Raw genomic sequence first — 18676 nt, forward strand, 5'->3', positions numbered from 1 at the left:
CCGTTTGAGGTTCTCTTCAGCCACAGCAGCGGAACCAGCACATTGCACCGAGCAAGGAAGGTCCCATACTAAAGACCTACCCATCTTCCACGGGGATAACGACATCCCGTCTGGTCTCTTGTCATCAGTGATTTATATTTATATAAAGAAGAAAGTGATTATTAGCAATATTTATTTATTTTAAAAAGTAGGAAGTGACCAAAAGAAATAATTTCGATTGTTTAATAGATACTTCAAATTAACTTTAGTCTTTACTTTTACTAAGATGATGATTATGACGAATTATATTTAAGTAATAAGTTGCACTAGAGCTCGATAACAAATATGAAAATGTTGACATCCCTGCCCATGCATCTAGTTGCTGCCAGCATTAAATAATAAACTATTAATTTAATATGCATTGTGCACGCGTATGATAGAGTGAAACAAAACACGAGGATTTCAACAAAGCGTTTACAAGATACGTTGCTTTGAATTCAGATGACTATTTGGAAGCGAAACGGAACGCAATATAAAAACGTTACTGACGTCATCCCTCTGTCATTTCGTGTTTCGTCCTTGTAAATAAAAACGTGAATTTGAAAAATCAAGCACAAAAGCAATCGCTGAAACAAATACATAGTGTTGATTGGTCGAGATTTCAGGTAAGAAACTTTATATTCAAAAAGTTTGATGATGGGCGTTACAATGAATTTCCGATTGATAAAACTTTGACACAGAATGTTATAAAACGCCTTATTTATATAATTGCTCGCGAGTTGCTCTTAATAAGTTCTAAAATTTGGCAGAAGATTATTTTTCTGTTTACCTGGCCTCAGATTTGTTTTTTTATTTTTTTCTGTGTGACCTTCAGCGTAAGGGAAGGTCATAGCAATGTTTATATAATTTAGCGATGTTTGGTGCGATCACTCGGCTGGTTGCTGATCGTTCATTGTCTCACCCTTGTTTACTATTTGCCTTATTCAAAACACCCGGTTGTCGTGATCCGGCCCCTTCTCGCTCACTCACTATTTTTAGAGCCCTAGAATTTCAAAGTGGACTTTAGTATTGATTTGGGCGCTTGTTGGTTTACAAATGTACCATTTAAAATTACGCTGAGAGCAAAGTTTTACGTTTATAAACAGTTAAATAGGCCAACCTTTGTCTCGTATTTGTGAAGGTGAGTTCTCCTCCGCTTTGTTTGCTACCTACTTAGCTACCTATGTACGTTTTGTCAACAGCATCGGAAAACGCATAATTTTTTGAGCTGAGAAAACAATGGAATACCGGTATTTATTCGAAACAAAGAACTTATTTTTCCCGCGCACTGTCTTTTTTCCGATATTCCAATTTCGAAATGCAAATCATTATGTAATCGAATAGGTAATTTTGTTTCATGTTTATTATTTGTTTTATAAGCTTTCGTTTTACTATCTACAAGTTATAAAAGGGAATAATCGTAAATCGTATTTATTTCGGATTATCACTATGAAAATATTGCAAGGCATGCAATAGTTATTATTTTATCATTTAACAAAGGCGTGCACAAACAAAAACCAAAATAAAACCTATTTCTTATAATTCGAATCAATGAACGCAAAAAAGACGCATCTTCATGAGAATTGGCGGGAAATCAACAAAGAAGACTTCTTTCTGGACAAGAGGTCAGTGACCTATATCATGAGCCATGTTTACTCTCGCGAATAACAAAATATTGCCGATGCGTAGTAACGTCTGTTTTACTACTAGATTACTAGATATTTGACAATCCTAACGATTGTTAAAGTAGAAAAAAAATGTCTGATTATTGATTGGTACGTTTTGAAGACAAGAGCTGCTGACTGCAACTTGCCGTGACTGCTTATAATCGACCGCAGTTGCACTACTGAATACAAACCAGTATTTACGTGAACCTGTTTTTGATCGAAACGGCAGCAGCATGTGCAGTCGCTTTTAGATATCGCTCGGTTTCATGCAGTCGCTGCAAGTGCGGTCGGCAGTTGCAGTCGGCGGCTAGCATTCAAAACACAAACACACCTTTAAGGTTCATCTTAAAGATGTTTTGTTTCGTTTAGAATTATTTATTCTCTTCAAACTCTTACTTTTACAAATTAAATTGTCAAAAAAGAACTGTGTGCGATTTGGTTTCGACTGGGACCCCGACGGTAACAAGTGCGTGGGGTGTAATGTCGTTGATATTTGAGTGCCGTGAGCGGCTGCACTACAAGTTGTGGTTTCCTCCATGTTCCTGGTTAATTTCTCAGTACCGCGAACAGACGATATGAATGCCGCAAAATTTATTGCTAGTAATATTGTGGATGCCTTGACCTCCCGTACGGATAGGCAATGTAGCTTGTAGCCAGGCTCGGTCATCCAAGGCCACATAAAGGCTTTAACTAAGGGTATGACAACTAGACCCATAACTGGCAACACTGGCATATCCAAAGTCAAATATGAGTGCAACCAAAAAATAAAAATAATTGTATTTGATTATAATTCTAGTATGCAATACAGTCAAGAACATATATTTTGCATCATTATCTCAACATTCTGGCATCTGCACAAGAAAAAATACACAACATCTGAATACGTCGTTTTCCTCGTACGTTGAACAAATGCAACTGATTTTTGATCGGGAAAAATATGATAATACATGAAGTTCTTTTGAGGCCTTCCATCCTGCTGCGGATTGTTCGAAAGAGTTACCGCGGCCCTGGTATCTACATAAAAGGCCTATGACGGAACACGACGGTTTTTAGTCAGTAAGAGTCTGACACTCCCTCACCGCTGCTAACCCACAGCGGGAGGGGGTCATTTGATGATTTTTTGACGTCGTTAAAAAAAAGGGCCTTCCATCCTGCATATGACAATTCTTTCAATTAGACGTTTCTCTCTTTTATGTTCCCATACACATTACAGATCAATAACATACTTCTCCACTTTAGCCCTTTTCACCGTAAATAGCGAAAATAAACTTTCTGAACGTATCGTAGACATCAAAGACTGAACATTGAATAAATCTGGACTTAAAAGTCTGCAATCACCAATACATCTCGAGCAAGCGTGTGGTAATAAGACTCATTGCTTATCGGTCTTCTTTTATTCTCAACTTGAGAAGAAGAACAGTGGGACGATTAAAAATCTGTCGGTGATGATGGCCAAATGTTTTATTTTCTAGAGGAAAACATGGTCCCATTAAATGAATTGGCCTTGAATTGAAATAAACCGCAAATTATATCAAAAGCATAAACAGAGTTGTACAATCTATTCGTACATCTTAACAGTTCAATTAATTGAAATCTATTTGTTTGAGTACCTCTTGACGCGACTTAAGTGATATTTACTCTAGGCATTGCTCACATTTTGTGCGTGATTTAACAATACTCGTAATAGTCTTTGCAGTATTTATAGGTCACTACGTAGTATTAAACAAAATCGCTTTTTCTGTCCCTTTGTACGCTGAAATCTTCAAAACTAAGCAACCGATTTTAATGCGGTTTAAATTGATAGAATGATTAAAGAAGAACGTTTATATGTATGAAAGTGGGGAAATAATGTTATCCCGTGTGCAAAGCCGGAGCGGGTCGCTAGTATGAAATAAAAATATTTGACTTTAAAGAGTCTGGTGCGACGCCTTTTTTCCGTGTCATCCACAGCAAGATGTGTCATATAAAGATTTACCAAAACAAAACTAACACGCTGATAACTCTTTCGAAGCACGACAATGGTCCTATCAAAAATCCTTTGAACCTGAGTCTGTCTTAGGACGGAAATTAGAAAAAAAAACATTAATTTCGAATTAAGTACGAAGAATGCTGTACTTCATTGACAACCTTAATCGCTTTACCGGGCCATAAATTAAAAACAACAGCCGTTTGAAGTTGTAAAGATGGCTGATGAAGAATTCCAATTGTAATGCAAGCTAAGAGCGCGCGCACACTACAAAGATTTAGTCGGCTGATAGTTGATTTGGGCTCATAAATCAGTATGAAGATGAATGGAAGTACACACGTAACAACGATTAGGTATTTGTTCGGTATTTTTTTTTTACGATGGGCCGACTAAATAGTCTGCAGTGTGCGCGCAGGCTAAAGCTTATCATAATCTACTAGTTTAAATCGTGTTTACACTAGAAAAACAAGCTTTTATAAATGCTCTTTTCTAATTTATAAATATGTATTATTATCAACAAATACATATATCGGTAGTTTTTAAGATACCACTTACCTCATAAATATTTTGACTAAGATTTGTAAACACATTTCTTTTGCACTGTAGTACTTTCATCTTTTAAACACTTTTAAGTTGACCTAGCGTTATAAATATCGTGAAACTATCGGCTTGATTTGTCGACAAGTAAACAATTTGATGACCATAAAACGTTTTATAGAATGCCCTTAGCCACTCGTGTCGTTCTAGATTAAATAATAAAGATGTCTGTACTGGAGTAAGATGTTATAGCAATTTTCGTAACAATTCGCGCCTTGTGTATCAAACGGAAGGGGGCGATTGACGCCAATTGTGGCTTGCAATTTATTGCTGTTGCATATTATTGCCGTCTATCACAATCAATTGGTGCATCGGAGCTCATGTGCGTAGTAACAGTTTAAATTAAAATTAAAAAAAAAACTATTATTTAGATTTTTTAAATTCTATAATTTTAGTTTTGAATGTAAAAATAATGCGTATTTAAGTTTGTGTAAATAAATAATTATATTAACAGATTTTTTGTTGTTTTCGGAGCCATTAGTAGGCAGTCAAATCCTACTTCCTACTTATATTATAAACGTGAAAGTTTGTGAGAATGTATGGATGTATGTTTGTTATTCAATCACGCAAAAACGGCTGGACCGATTTGGTTGAAATTTGGTATGTAGATAGGTGATACCCTGGATTAACACATAGGCAACTTTTTATCAACACAGCGAAGCCGCTGGCGGAAGCTAGTACCTAATATTTTATAGTAGACCACCAATATAAGTTTGCACATCCGCGCCCCGTCCCCATAGTTCATAGTATATTCAATAATACATATTTACAACGTTATTATATCCGTCGAACTATTTGGACTTTGAAAAAAGGGCTCTAAAGAATAAAAACTTAAATTGATGATCCGCTGAGAAAAATTAAATCAGTATCGAACACAAATCTTTGTCTTGTGCAATCTTAATAGGTAATGTTTGAAAGTTTTACAGTATCCACAGAACGGATATGCATTGGAGACGCACATAACAATGATCTGACTGGTATCAGATCGACTAAATACTACATCTTAACATCACGGTTTCCTGAAAAAAAAACAACCTTTGAACCATTGTGCTTTTTACTTAAGCCGACCCCAACTTAGTTGAGAAAATGCTAGACTGATGATAACTTAAAACAACTGCAAAAATTGTAATGAATACTTCGGTCAATAACATGAAATGTAAAGATTATTTATTGTTGTTCCCATACACCTACCTACGTCAGATAGCCTAAAAACTATAAGGAAAAGTATGTAGTACAAAGTTCAAGAGCTTCATATAATAACTTGACAGTATGATGATTTTACGAATAGTCAGATGTCAGGGGCCCGATTCTCCTAAATTAATAATGTGCCAAAATTGAATCGCAATAGCAGTTTTAACCATATCGGGCATACTGCTACTAATATAAGCCCAATCGTATTCCAACGACATTCGATTGGTTTGCGATTAGTCTGCTATTTTGGTGATTTTGGTATCATATTGCAATTGTAAATCATTTGCAGGCAATATGATTCATAATTGAATCACAGAGACGGATAAAAACGTTTACTTTAAAGAAAAAATAGAGGAATGCCACATACGCTTCAATCGTAATTGAGTCGTGATTGGATCTCAACCGAATGTGAATCGTATGTCGCTTAGGTAAAATTAGGAGAATCGGGCCCCAGATAGTCTAACAAACAACCTCTTACCATGGGGTATCGGTTTGCGCGGATTTCTGGTTTGAGGAGGCTGACCTCCTGTTATACAAGGGGCGACTGCCTATTCAGATAGGCTCATGTATAATCTATAACATGTATATCATGTATAACAGTGGTACTCACCGATCCCATAGTAGAGAAAAGGCTAGGCAGATCATGTTTGTTTGAAATTAAATTCTATCAAAAATATTATCAAGATTAGTAAAAATATAAGATTTCCGAACAAACAAGACATTGTATACCATTTATTTAATAATGGTTATCAGCTTATGATATATGATAATGTAAAGTGTTATTTAAATGAAGACACCCAAAGTGACTACCGATCAAGATATTGTTGGCGGCGGAAAATTTTCTAGTAGTTTGCTATTAATGCATGATTTGGCAATGAAGTGCGATAAATAATTTGTAATCTTCTGAATGACCATGCTTAGTCATTGCAGTGATTGGAAATAAATAACGTTAAGAAAAATAATAATTTAATCATTTTGTGTCACCATTTCATTATAGTTTTTTAGCAAAGCAGGGCTTTAAAGAGTTTTCTAGAACCTTGAAATTCCACATAAGTATAATACCTACTAAAACTATGTCTATAGGTGATAACTACGACCTAGATTTAAAGTCCTCTATGACATTCAGGCACTTGTCACGTAGGGCTGCTAAACCTCACTTTGAATAACCTTGTCAGGTTTTTTACCTGACCGAGATCAAGTTGTTTTTATTTTATATGACGTGACGAGCATATGGATAGCTCGTGTTTACTGGAACAATATTAAAAGATTACATGTTATTCGTAAAGTACTTACACAAAATGCAGTGTTATGTGTTTCCTAAAAAGTCGTGGTGGCCTAGTGGGCAAAGAACCAACCTCTCGAGTATGAGGGCGCGGGTTCGAATCCAGGTCAGGCAAGTACCAATGCAACTTTTCTAAGTTTGTATGTACTTTCTAAGTATATCTTAGACACCAATGGCTGATAAAAAGGTGAAGGAAAACATCTTGAGGAAACCTGGACTATATAGTCTGAAATCACCAACCCGCATTGAGCAAGCGTGGTGATTAATGCTTCAATCCTTCTCCGTGAGAGAGGAGGCCTGTGCCCAGCAGTGGGACGATAAAAAGGCTGTAACTGTAACTGTAACTGTAACTGTGTTTCCTAAACACAGGTTTTTTTTTAGTTATTGATTTATAATGTTTTAAAGAAAGCTTACAGACTAATTACACCAATTATTTAATAAAGTATTTCATATGAACCACATAGCAATTAAAAGGCTTTTCTAAGCGCTACATTCTGTCTTAACATACCGTTTACAAATGCAACATTTCGTAGTAATATAACACCCACTGATTGTCAATACTTTATAACTTAGAGCAGATTTTAGACGTAGTTATTATTTCATTAAACACATAATCTTGCCAAGGACATGCTATTTGCTACCAGAAAACCCATTTCTCTGGGTTGCCTGTGCCTTTCACCCACAAAATGGGAGGTGCTCACACATACCACGCAGCTGTCAATGTCAATTTATAGATAGTCTTCTGATGTAGATATAGTAGATAATCAATTTATATGAGATCTCTGATCTCTACTTAAATATGTAAATTATTTTTATAATATTATATTAAGGCTAATATAATATGAGGCTGGTCGGCCCGGGAGACATAAGGGTATACTAGTACCTATACATAGTATTGGAGTTAAAATATGGCTGCGTACCTTTTTTTTTATTATGCAAAACATTTTCAATATAGCACAGTCATCAAACTCGGCATAAAAGCAATAATGACGTTTTGTAGTTACACATTTTTGTTCATTTTTCCTCATCATAAATCTCTTAAATTGACGAGATGAATAGCAGTGCGCACATTACAAAGATCAGGTATCAAACCGATACCAAACCGTCTGAAACTTTGACGGGAAACAAGATTTAAAAAAATGTTCCTCAACCATCAGGTCAACTGTCGGCCGATTATTAAGTCTGCACTATTGAAGCGGGCGGAGATCTTAAGACCTTAATGGGCGTAAATTCACGCGAACATCATTCACAGTCACGTAGTATTAACCTAGGTTACCTTCATGCACCAGGATTTGTTTGTTCGATGCGTGATTGCGTGCGCACAGAATGATCGCTTACATTACTCACTCATTAACTAATCACTTGTTAATGTATGGAAATAAACTCGTTATCGATTTTCGAGCAGAGCAATGTGTGAGGATGCACGTATACACTACAACAACTAAGGACTATTGAGACTTCATTTTTTTGTTACCAGTCCGATGTCTAACAAATATTTTTTTTCCTGTATACGTCACTAAGATTTACATAAACAGTCGTCTAGAGTCTAGACGAACGGTATATCAAAACTCCGATCGCATTCAAAAAAATTACAAAAGAATTTCGTAAAATAAAACACTGCCGATGCCGTGACCTTTAGTGATCTGATAACCCCAAGATCAGCAGATGAGAAGATAAATAGCACGTGTAAGATAACTAAGATACGCTAATCTAATTTTAGTTGTTAAAAAACGGCGAAGTTAAAATTCGGAAGTTTTTTATTTAATTTGTTTTACGGAAGCCTATCTGCCTCCATTGTGTAGTGAACAACATTTTCCTAATGACATTGTTGTGCTAAATGGTTTTTTGTTATCTCTCGATATCGATTTGTTGACGGAAAGATAGTGGAGTTATCCTTTCAGAATTGTCTCCGGTCTCAGGGAGAACGGACGTAACCACTGTGATAGACAATTAGTGCTTTATTTTACTGTCTGAATATTATACGTGTTTTTTCGTTGCACTCTGAGGTACGTAGGGAAAAGTTATAGCCGTTTACAATTTATCATTGCTTAGGTTTATTTGAAATTGTAGAAATCCCTCGTCAATAAATAAAAAAAGATTTTTTAAATATTTTTATTATTAATGAAATGTTTTTTTTTGTTCACAGGTATCAAAATGAGTAAGCTGTGCAGACAGGTCTCCATCGAGTCCCCTGGGCCGACCCTCAGGGAATGCGTGTTCAGTTTCGACGTTCCCGTCCCAGACGTACCTATGTACGGAGCTAGGATTCGTGTGGTTTACGCTGGTGCTTGCTACAGAGCCAACAAGACGCGCTCAGCTTCCGTCTGCAGTACATCTTCAATATCCTCTATTGGCAGCCTTTCAGGAGAGATGGAAAACTTCGGCATACACACCCACGCCACACCTGCTCACATCGGATTAAGAGACGGTGCCTTATTCCCCGGCTATGAAGTAGCTGGAGTCGTAGATGCCATTGGAAAGGCTGCGGAAAGACTTGACGGGATCAAGGAAGGTTCCAGAATAGTTTTGTATCCTTATGAAGGCGTGCCAAATGGGTATGCGGAGTATATTGTGGTGCCGGATTTTAAGTGTTTAGTGCCTATTCCTGATGAGTTGCCGTTGAGTGTGGCGGCGATGCTTCCCACTGGTGCCTTGCTTGCTATGAATACCGTGGACACTGCTGGAGCGTACCTCAAGAGAGTGCTGGAAGGACCAGCTAAGAAAGATAGTACGACGGTTCTGATCGTTGGTACTGGTGGCCTGGCACTGTGGGCGCTCCGCATTGCGACTCATTACTTCAAGCATGCATCCTACAACAATCGCATCAGGATCTGTGTAGCTATACTCACGGACGAAGGCTTCATTTTGGCGAAGGAATGCGAAGAGTAAGTCTTATTTTATTGCACCTAATAGCTTCTGTTTTATCTTATATAATATTTTCCATCTTGATATCTTTAAACTCTTTGTTGGCGCGGAGATTAGGAGATAATTTTTATCTTTGTTTGGAGGAACAGTTTTATTATTTGTTAGACTTAGCAGGTCTGACAACCCTGGCCTATCGTAACAAATATTCGCACGGCCAAAGTGCATAAATAACATCTCGACACATATTCGAATAGAATTGAAACTCTTAACAATTGAAATTGCATTTATTAGTGCACAAAAGAAGGATCGGTTCGTCGGCTTGCTTTTATTGTAGTCAAGAGATCTGTCCTCGGAATTAACACTTCTACTTTTGTACCTACTGCCTATTGAGCACTTAACTTTACAAATTGCACACATATGTATAGCATTTTACCGTTGCTTCACTTGCGTCAAATCTTTCGCATTTATCAATCGGTTCAACTGTTTTATTGTAAAGTTAGATCACACGAAATAATCCAATAAAACATATTATTTGTTGTTCCACGCTGTCAGCTAAACCCAGAACAAATTGTATCAAAATGTGCTCATTTATTCCAGTGTTAAGAAACAACAAACGCACTTACATATATTTCATTTATATAACTTTCGCTTTCATAATTGTTATTACTGGCTCCACCCCGCGGTTCCACCTGCATCCAGAGTTATTTTCTTATTTATAATATTAATAAGGTAATCTGATTTTGTGCAGAGTGAACGTAGTACAATGGAATGAGGATCTCTATGAGAAGCAGCTCATAGAGAGAACGACTGACGCGTGTGGCGGCCCCGTGGATGTGGTGCTCAACTTTGGTACCACATCCAGGTCGCTGCATCGTTCATTGCAGTGCTTGGCCCCTGTAAGTACCCTCGCATACTGTAGGATAGACTGTTGGCCCACCTGGTCTGATGCTGGGACTTCTTCATGTAGATTCGGTGGCAGAGCCGACAGGTTATCAGTTTCAGTGACAAATAAAAGCATAAAATCTACTATTCCTATAATATACTAGCTGTTTTCCCGCGGCTTCACCCGCGTCCCGGGGAACTTCTTCCCGCACACGAACGACATACAGCCTATGTTACTCTGGGACAGTGAAAGATTGTTGGTACAAACATAAAATCCCTTTTATTATAGAAGTATGGAAGTAGACTAACTTTTGTACCAAAACTTTTTTATCACAACTCAATTTTTCACAGGGTGGTGTCGTACTAGTAACGGAGGACGTCGGTGAGAAACTGCTGCCGAAATTCGCGAAGAAATCTGAAGAAATGAACGTGAATATTGTGATCGTTCCCAACGGCTCCATAGAACAACTGAAGGAACTGGTCACCCTGGTGGCAAGAGGCGAAGTGAGTATCCAGCATTTTAACACACGCTAGCTCCCGACCTGCTTCCCGTAGCCGGATGATGACGAGAACCATCCTTTGTCCTCCTTTCTAGTCTAAACCACTAACCGTCAGTTGCACAAAAGTCCATTAAAGTTAAAGCTTCTTTAAATATATTGCCGACTCTTTCTCTGTCAACAAGATAATAAGTGATAGCAATAGATTTAATGAAGCTTTAATTTTAATGGACTTTTGTGCAACTGACGGTAATTCTCCCTCTAATTTTCAGCTTCAACGGTTAAGTCATTCTTGAGTTATAAGTAGCTTAACTAACACGATTTTCTTTTATATATATTTTTTTATCTAGGAACGGGGGTGGTTTGAAATCCGAGGCCATTGGCGATTTTTTTTTCAATGTCAATTTTGCTCCATAGATACAGGAATCTACAGAGTGATCGCTCGCTTTTGTTTTCAATGTATGGTATGTCAGCAACTTAGGCATACATTTAAAGAGATCAGGGTCAAATACCGAATAGATTGGCTCCAATTCGCAACTACGTGCAAAAAATCAACGACAGCAAATAAGTAGGGTCGCAATCTACCACTATTGCACACACATACTGGCTAACACTGCACTGATTGATTCACAAGGGGGCAATTCGCTCCCTCAATGCAAGGCCAATTTAGACCAATTTAGTCAATTGCAGTGTTAACTTCCAATCGTGGTACATATTTCATTCTCGACGGTGCATGTTACCAGTGCAATCGGTCCTGTGTTTCCATGCAGAAGGCCCTTGGTCCTCGCTCATCGGTGATATATTTTGCGTAAGTGATTTTATTTTTGCTAATTTTTCGGCTCGAATATTTTGTTGGCTAGTCTTTATTTCTGGGATTTTAAAGCTGATTTTCCTTTGTTGTGTTTTGTTCTCCAATTTTGTTGACAAGCTTGTATAGGGAATAGGGAAGACAGGTAATATGATTGATACTACATAATAGAATCAGGTGTTCGGCGTGTTCGCAGGATGTTGTTTTAGCCAATATACCTATTAAACTCCTTCGTGGTATAATTTTGAGATTCCGGTAGTGTAACTTGATTGGCGTACATCGTCTTGTTTTGGATGCTGTTTTGTTTTTCCTATATTGTCACCCAATAGATCCATGAAGAAGTACATTTACTAAGTTTTTTCGTAGAACATATGATTAGGCCTTACCTTTTACGCTTTGTATTAGCCTGTAGTCTGTGTCTTTATTCGAGATTAGCTATTTCTCATACTTTCACCCGCATCCCGAGAAACTTATTCACTTACCCGGATGAAATATAGCTTATATCACCCGGAAAAGAGTGCAGCTTCCCAACAGTGAAATTATTCATTTCGACTCGGTTGTTTCGGGTCTTATTCCATGCAAAATCCACTTGAAAATATTATAAACTAGCCGTTTTCCCGCGGTTTCACCTTCGTCTTATGAGTACTACTACTACTAGTTACCCGGGAAGAGTGCAGGTTTCGAACAGTGAAAGAATTTTTTCACATCGTTTCTGTCGTTTTGCAGCCTTTAGGGTACAAGCAAACAAATAATATTTCCTTTTTATTACAGTGTAGATTAAATAGTCTTGCACCACTAAAAAATAACCCGTATTCTAAAAATAGCTTCCACTTTGGCGCAAACAATGTTCAATAATAATCGGTATGCAATCATTATATAGGAGAACATACCATGTTTCCTATCTACGCAAGGTTAGTGGCCCGCTGATACCGGGCGACTGCTCCCGATCCCAACATTCAACCTATCGATTACTTTCTAGAGATAGGTACTTGATATTACCGCCTGACCGTTTTTTGGTGCAGTTCACAATAGGCTTGATGACAGAGTTAAAAAATAGTGATTCTAATTAGTCCACATTTTAGATTAGACAAAAATATTACACACGTATTTTTTATTTTAACAAAACATTAACCGTTTTACCACAACATTTTTTTAACGTCAGTTTAAGACTTGTCTAAAAAAATTCAAATTATGACGTTGTGAAATAAGTAAATCCATTTTGGAACCACACTTTTTTTAGACGAGTGTTTGACACATGGTTAAGTTTTTGTAGTAAGACCTAAGATATAACGCAACAAAGATTGAGAGTGGGGGCTAGTGACGTCACGGCTGTGTCAAATTTGTACTGAGATGTGACGTAACACAAAATTTAATCGTGTTATATCTTCGTTGATACTTGTTTGTGAGAGAAAATAAAAAATACGTGTCCATTGTTTTAGGGTTATCTTGAAAGCGGACTAATTACTTTTTTACAGTCATCATGCCTATTCTGTCAAATAGTTAAAAATGCTACCATCCCTCAAAATTTTTTAGACGTCAACTGCACAAAAAAATTGGTACTCCAATGCTTGCATGGGGCTAATGTCAAAATTCTATCTCTAGTAAGCAAATCAACAGATAGATAGCATATTGGGAATGACCATTAATAAACAAGTTCGTATCTTGCTTCGTACTAATGAAATTGTCAAGTGCAATGTGCATGTACATTAATATAAGGGTACGTTTGTGCATTTTGATGTTCAATTATATGTAGGAAACTTAAGTATCTTGTGTGTGATATAAAAATAAAAACATATTTATATTTTTCACGGCAATTATTTTTTTACCCTCATAGGATTTTATTATTCATTAGTTACCGTTATTTTAAAATGAAATTAAATTGGCTTGACTAAGTATATGTTTTGGACCTCCTTAAGCTAATTGAATTGTACTTTAATAGTAAGTAACCAGGGCGCACAAAGTAGATTATTTTAGTTGCCAGTCCACATCTTGGTAGGGTCAGTTCGCGCCAAATAACTTAGCATTTCTGAAGATTGTCGAGAACATTGTCCGAAATTCACTTCACAATCTTCAAAATTATTATGAAAAAAAAAATACATATTTACATCGGGTGTGTCGTACCTAATCACATTAAATTAAATACGTTAATATTATGTCGATTAGCACAAAGAAAAAAATAAAAACGTAAAAAAAAATCAAACAGAGTATAAATAAAATAAATGTGCGAGAATTAGAACACCATGTAAGAGTCGGTCATTAGGCCGCGTTTCCATTGACGCGGAGCTGGGCGGAGAGGGGCGGAGAAGAGCGGTGAAAAGTGGTCAGTGTTTCCACTGAAGCGGAGCTGGGCGGAGAGGGGCGGAGAGGAGCGCAGCTGGGCGGAGAAGAGCGATGAAGATTTTGAATGCACCTAGTGACGTAACGAAGACAACTGACACACTGCACGCGAGTCACGCACCGCCCCGCTCCGCACCGCTCCGTGCCGCCCCGCTGTCCTCCGCTCTGCACCCCAATGCTCGCTGTCCTCCGCACTGCACCGCCTCGATGTATGAATATTCGCCCAGCTCTGCTCCACCCCACTCGTACTGTTTCCATTGAAGCGGAGCGGAGATTTCAAGCATAGTCATTGGTCAATTTGTGCTCCGCTAAGCTCCTCTCCGCCCCGCTCCGCGTCAATGGAAACGCGGCCTTAGTCATTACGAACAACGGAAATACTCCTTTAGGAACTGACAGCTGTCAACTGGTCAAAACATTCGATAATCCTTACTTTATCTCTGCTTAAGGGTGCTTACATAAAGAAACTGGTTTCCGGTACAGACAAACCTGTACGGGTAGGTACCGATCAGTGCAGGTATCATTTCAATACAATCCTATTCACTCACTTATAAAGAAACAGGTTGTTTACCTGTTTCAACTTACCTGTTTCTTTATAAGTGAGTGAATAGGATTGTATTGAAATATTATACCTGCACTGATCGGTACCTACCCGTACAGGTTTGTCTGTACCGGAAACCTATTTCTTTATGTAAGCACCCTTACACATGATGTTGTAAATTATGAAAACGAAAAAAGACTCCTGCGGCTAAACTACTGAATGGATTGGGTTAATTTTTTTACAATTCGTCATAGAATATCATAAAGTATATGTGATAGGATTCAATGTGATTCGGTACGACACACCCGATATACATAACTGCACAATACCAGTCAACTGCAGCCCCGTACAAAGTTACTTGGCGGGGACTGTCAATCTCTCGGTACAAGCGACCTTGACGCGAATCAGGAAAACTGTGTCCTGGCCGTTAGCAAACCTTCTAGTACAGTCATCTTCAACAGTTTTATAGGAAAATCGTACTTATTACTATTGAGTTACGGTGCATGACAGCTACCACTGATGCGCAGTCTACTGTACCATCAATATGTTCGCGTCTACTCGGTACGGTATATGAGCGAGCCTGAAGCCAGGTGTTTGGTTGCGCAGTCGATCTTTCAGGAACAAATTTGTCCACTGCGCAACCATTTGGTTAGTTTCAGTCTAGCACTGATCATCATCGGTATGTCTCATACTGCAGTATTCACCATATAAATGTACCTATTACACGACTAGCCGTTTTCTCGCGGTTACACCCGCGTCCCGTGGAAACTACTGCCCGTACCGGGATAAAATATAGCCTACGCTACTCGTACTTTTTAAAAATCGATTCAGTAGTTTTGAAGCCTCAAACAAATAAACAAAAAAATGGTTCCTCTTTGTTATATGTATTAGTATAGTTGTCTCGCCTATACTAAGTAGTCGCTGTCTAATTATAAACTGGTTAAATTATTTTTTAGGTCCCAAAGTCCACTGCTTGCATATGTTCGCGGACAAAGGTTGCAATTACGCGGACATTTTAGAAATGTTCGCACGCAATTTTAGTATTTACTAGAGCGAGAAGACCGGAAAACACATTTGTATGTTTGTTGTGAGTACCACACACCGGTGGTCTAACGCTTTTATCAATAGTGATTCGAGTTTGTTTCAGCTTCAACAAAATTACATCATCTGTGAACATTTCAACTGTATCTATCAGAGCTTATGAAATACAGCTTGGTGACAGGTGGACAGCGAAGTCTATTAATAGGATTCGGTTTTATCCAAACCCCCAAAAAACAGCTTTTTTAATTAGATCGAGGAGAAATTATACGAAATGTATGTGAAATGACATAATACAGTACCTATCTATAAGAACGTTTGTATTCAACAGATCGAACCACCAGCGCACTCTGTGTTCCCGGCGGAGGAAGCTCAAGAGGTGGTGAGGAAACTCTGCAACTCCGAGATCAAGGGCCGAGCGATTCTCAAGTTCCACAACATCGATTAACCGATCGCAGTCCATTACTGACTAAACATTTGCTTAGATTAGACGGTACGTAGCAAGTAGAGTTAGTGTCAAATAGATTGGACCTTGTTCCGTCGAAATTACCCTGTGAGTGGGAAAATTACCCTCGTGAGCTGAACGTGGAAACAACAAACGGAATGAAGCTGATTGAGATTTAAGCTTCATTGAAGATTATAGCGGTAACCGAAGCAAAATTATATCAATAAAATTGTATCGAGCCATCTTTCGGCAAACCTTGAAAATAACGCGAATGTTAAATATTTGTAAGTAAGTGATCTTCATGGGTTTCCGCACCGAATACGCTAGAGTTACTGAAGAGTGTAAGATTTCACGGAGATTCGTACTGAGCTTGATGCGAATTTTGTTTTTCCTTATAATAATATATGCGAAGCGAACAATATTCAAACCTTTAGTATTTACTGCTGGCGTTTACATTGGTGTTTTGATGATTTTGTTCCGTTGCTGAGCAAACTTTGATACTTGATATTGTGAAAACTCAAAATTCTAAAGTCTCTATGATCTATGTCTGATGGCTGTGACATGCAAACTATGTTCGGCACTACGGCCGAGCATAAGTTGGTGGATATCAGTTTCTATAACACACAACTCGATTTATGGCACCCCTCAAATACTATCGTTTTTTGAAATCGTTATTATAATACCTACGGAGTTTGAGCCGCTGATCCTAAATTAACATCCGTTTTCCCGTAGTTGACTATCAGTAATATTCTAAAACCTTTTAGGCGAAATGCAAGAAAATCTTGCGGCGCTTGGAAAAGGCACTTTCAATATTTCTTGTTTTGTTGTAATTTATGCTTTATCCAGTCGAGAATAAAGTGCAACCTCATTAGTTTCAAAACGGACGGCCAGAAATAGGTCTGGCTGCTAAAGAATCACCAAGTTCGGTAGCGTAGCTGGCGTGGTGTTTCCACATTTTTGACTAAAAACTTTTTTTCACTAAACGGTAAATGCTTATGCCATGTCTATTTGCGTTAGTATATCTATGACAATTTGCATGTGGTGGCTTTCAAACTTCATCTAAGCATGGTTTCCAAAAACCGATGTTTTAATAATTATTTTATTTTTAACAACATCGTGGAGTTTGTGCTTACTAAGAAGGGCTAATTCATACACGTTTCGTTGCTTTAAGCTGTCAATTACTATTTAGAGACGGAATAAATTGCGTTGCACTGCGTCCGACCCGAAAACGACATAAAAAATCATTAAACCCATATTTTTTAAGTATTTTATTCGATATTTATTTTATTAGTAGAGCTATGAAGGCTCGTATTCGGATCAGACGCAGTGCAGCATCTCTAAACGTAGTAATACAGGTCCCTAGATGCCTTTTCTCTCGGATTCGCCTCGGGCGAAGTGCGTTCGCGACGATTCAAGTCATATTACGTATTCTTCGCGTGATATTCCGCACAGTACATATAGGACGAAGAGAACTAGCTTCCATTTTGACCGTTGTACAACTTCTTAGATCTATGTTTTGGTGTCGAAGGATTGTCGGCTTTGAGTTAACACAGTAGCCGCGTGTCGTGGGTTCGATTCCAGGTCGGTTCAACTTTTGTGGTATCTATCACAAAGAGTTTGTGTTTCTACAAAATCCACGACGCAATTTCTTTTTTTTTTGTTTTATTGATATCCAAAAATATCTCATATAAAATAATCGTAGATTAGTTTAATTTAGCTAAAAACGTCAATGCTATATTATAATGCATGTGATCGACAGTGAGTCTGAACGTTGGATCTCAAATCGGCTTTCAATATCTCTAACTCCGACTAACCGGTGATTATCGCTGTTCAGGGTAGTAATATAGTAATAAATAATAATAGTATAGTTAGTTAAAGTAGACTTTCCTAATAATTGTCCTTCAATTGCCCTCTGCAAACTGGGGTCACCGTGACTTTCAAGCAATCTGACTTCCCATATATCTCTGCTTTTTACATAATTATTCAGTAGCTTAAGACATTATAAGCACACTGTTTCCATTCTTTGTGAATACCAAGTAGTGTTAACTTTGCACACCTTTTGCTCATCAATTTTGTGATATGTCATCTTTATTTTAATTCATTACTCTCAAGTACCAATCAGTAAGGGTAATTGCTTTAATTAAATAAAATTATATCAGAAATTAAAATAAATACTGGTTTCACGCCACCATTAGCATGATGTAATCGCAAAATATTTTAATTCATACTAAGTTGTAGCCTTTTGTGTAATCTAGTTAATAGCACAGCTTGTAAATACTGCTCTATGAATATTATTTAAAATCACATAAAAATTGGTAGCTTTAAAATTTTCCTCGTTCATCACAGAAAAAAAAGAAAAATTCTAACACAAAAATAAACTCTATTGCTGAAAATCGGGCACATAATATTTTATTTTACGGAGTACCAGAAGTGGTTAGAGTCTTTTGATACACTCGCATCTGGTGAGGGCATGAAAAAACACCACGATTGTCTATAATCGTTTCATTGCTAATATAATAGGACTAGTTGAAGCAGTATCCAGGTG

General features: G+C 37.6%; 1 protein-coding gene across 3 annotated transcripts; it reads left to right on the forward strand.

Moving 5' to 3' along the window:
• Nucleotides 1-488: 488 nt before the first annotated feature.
• On the forward strand, nt 489-17539 carry LOC124644835 (zinc-type alcohol dehydrogenase-like protein C1773.06c). 3 transcript variants are annotated; one of them, XM_047184440.1, is made up of 5 exons: nt 489-644; nt 8868-9606; nt 10335-10482; nt 10820-10972; nt 16018-17539. In XM_047184440.1, the coding sequence occupies exons 2-5, from the start codon at nt 8876-8878 to the stop codon at nt 16132-16134; spliced, it is 1149 nt and encodes a 382-aa protein (XP_047040396.1). In that variant the 5' UTR covers nt 489-644; nt 8868-8875; the 3' UTR covers nt 16135-17539. The 3 variants fall into 3 exon arrangements, with proteins under 3 accessions (XP_047040396.1, XP_047040398.1, XP_047040397.1); XM_047184442.1 differs by lacking the exon at nt 489-644 and adding an exon at nt 1021-1159; XM_047184441.1 differs by lacking the exon at nt 489-644 and adding an exon at nt 8631-8727.
• Nucleotides 17540-18676: the final 1137 nt, after the last annotated feature.

This window comes from Helicoverpa zea, chromosome 31, assembly GCF_022581195.2.
Source record: "Helicoverpa zea isolate HzStark_Cry1AcR chromosome 31, ilHelZeax1.1, whole genome shotgun sequence".
Taxonomy (NCBI): domain Eukaryota; kingdom Metazoa; phylum Arthropoda; class Insecta; order Lepidoptera; family Noctuidae; genus Helicoverpa; species Helicoverpa zea.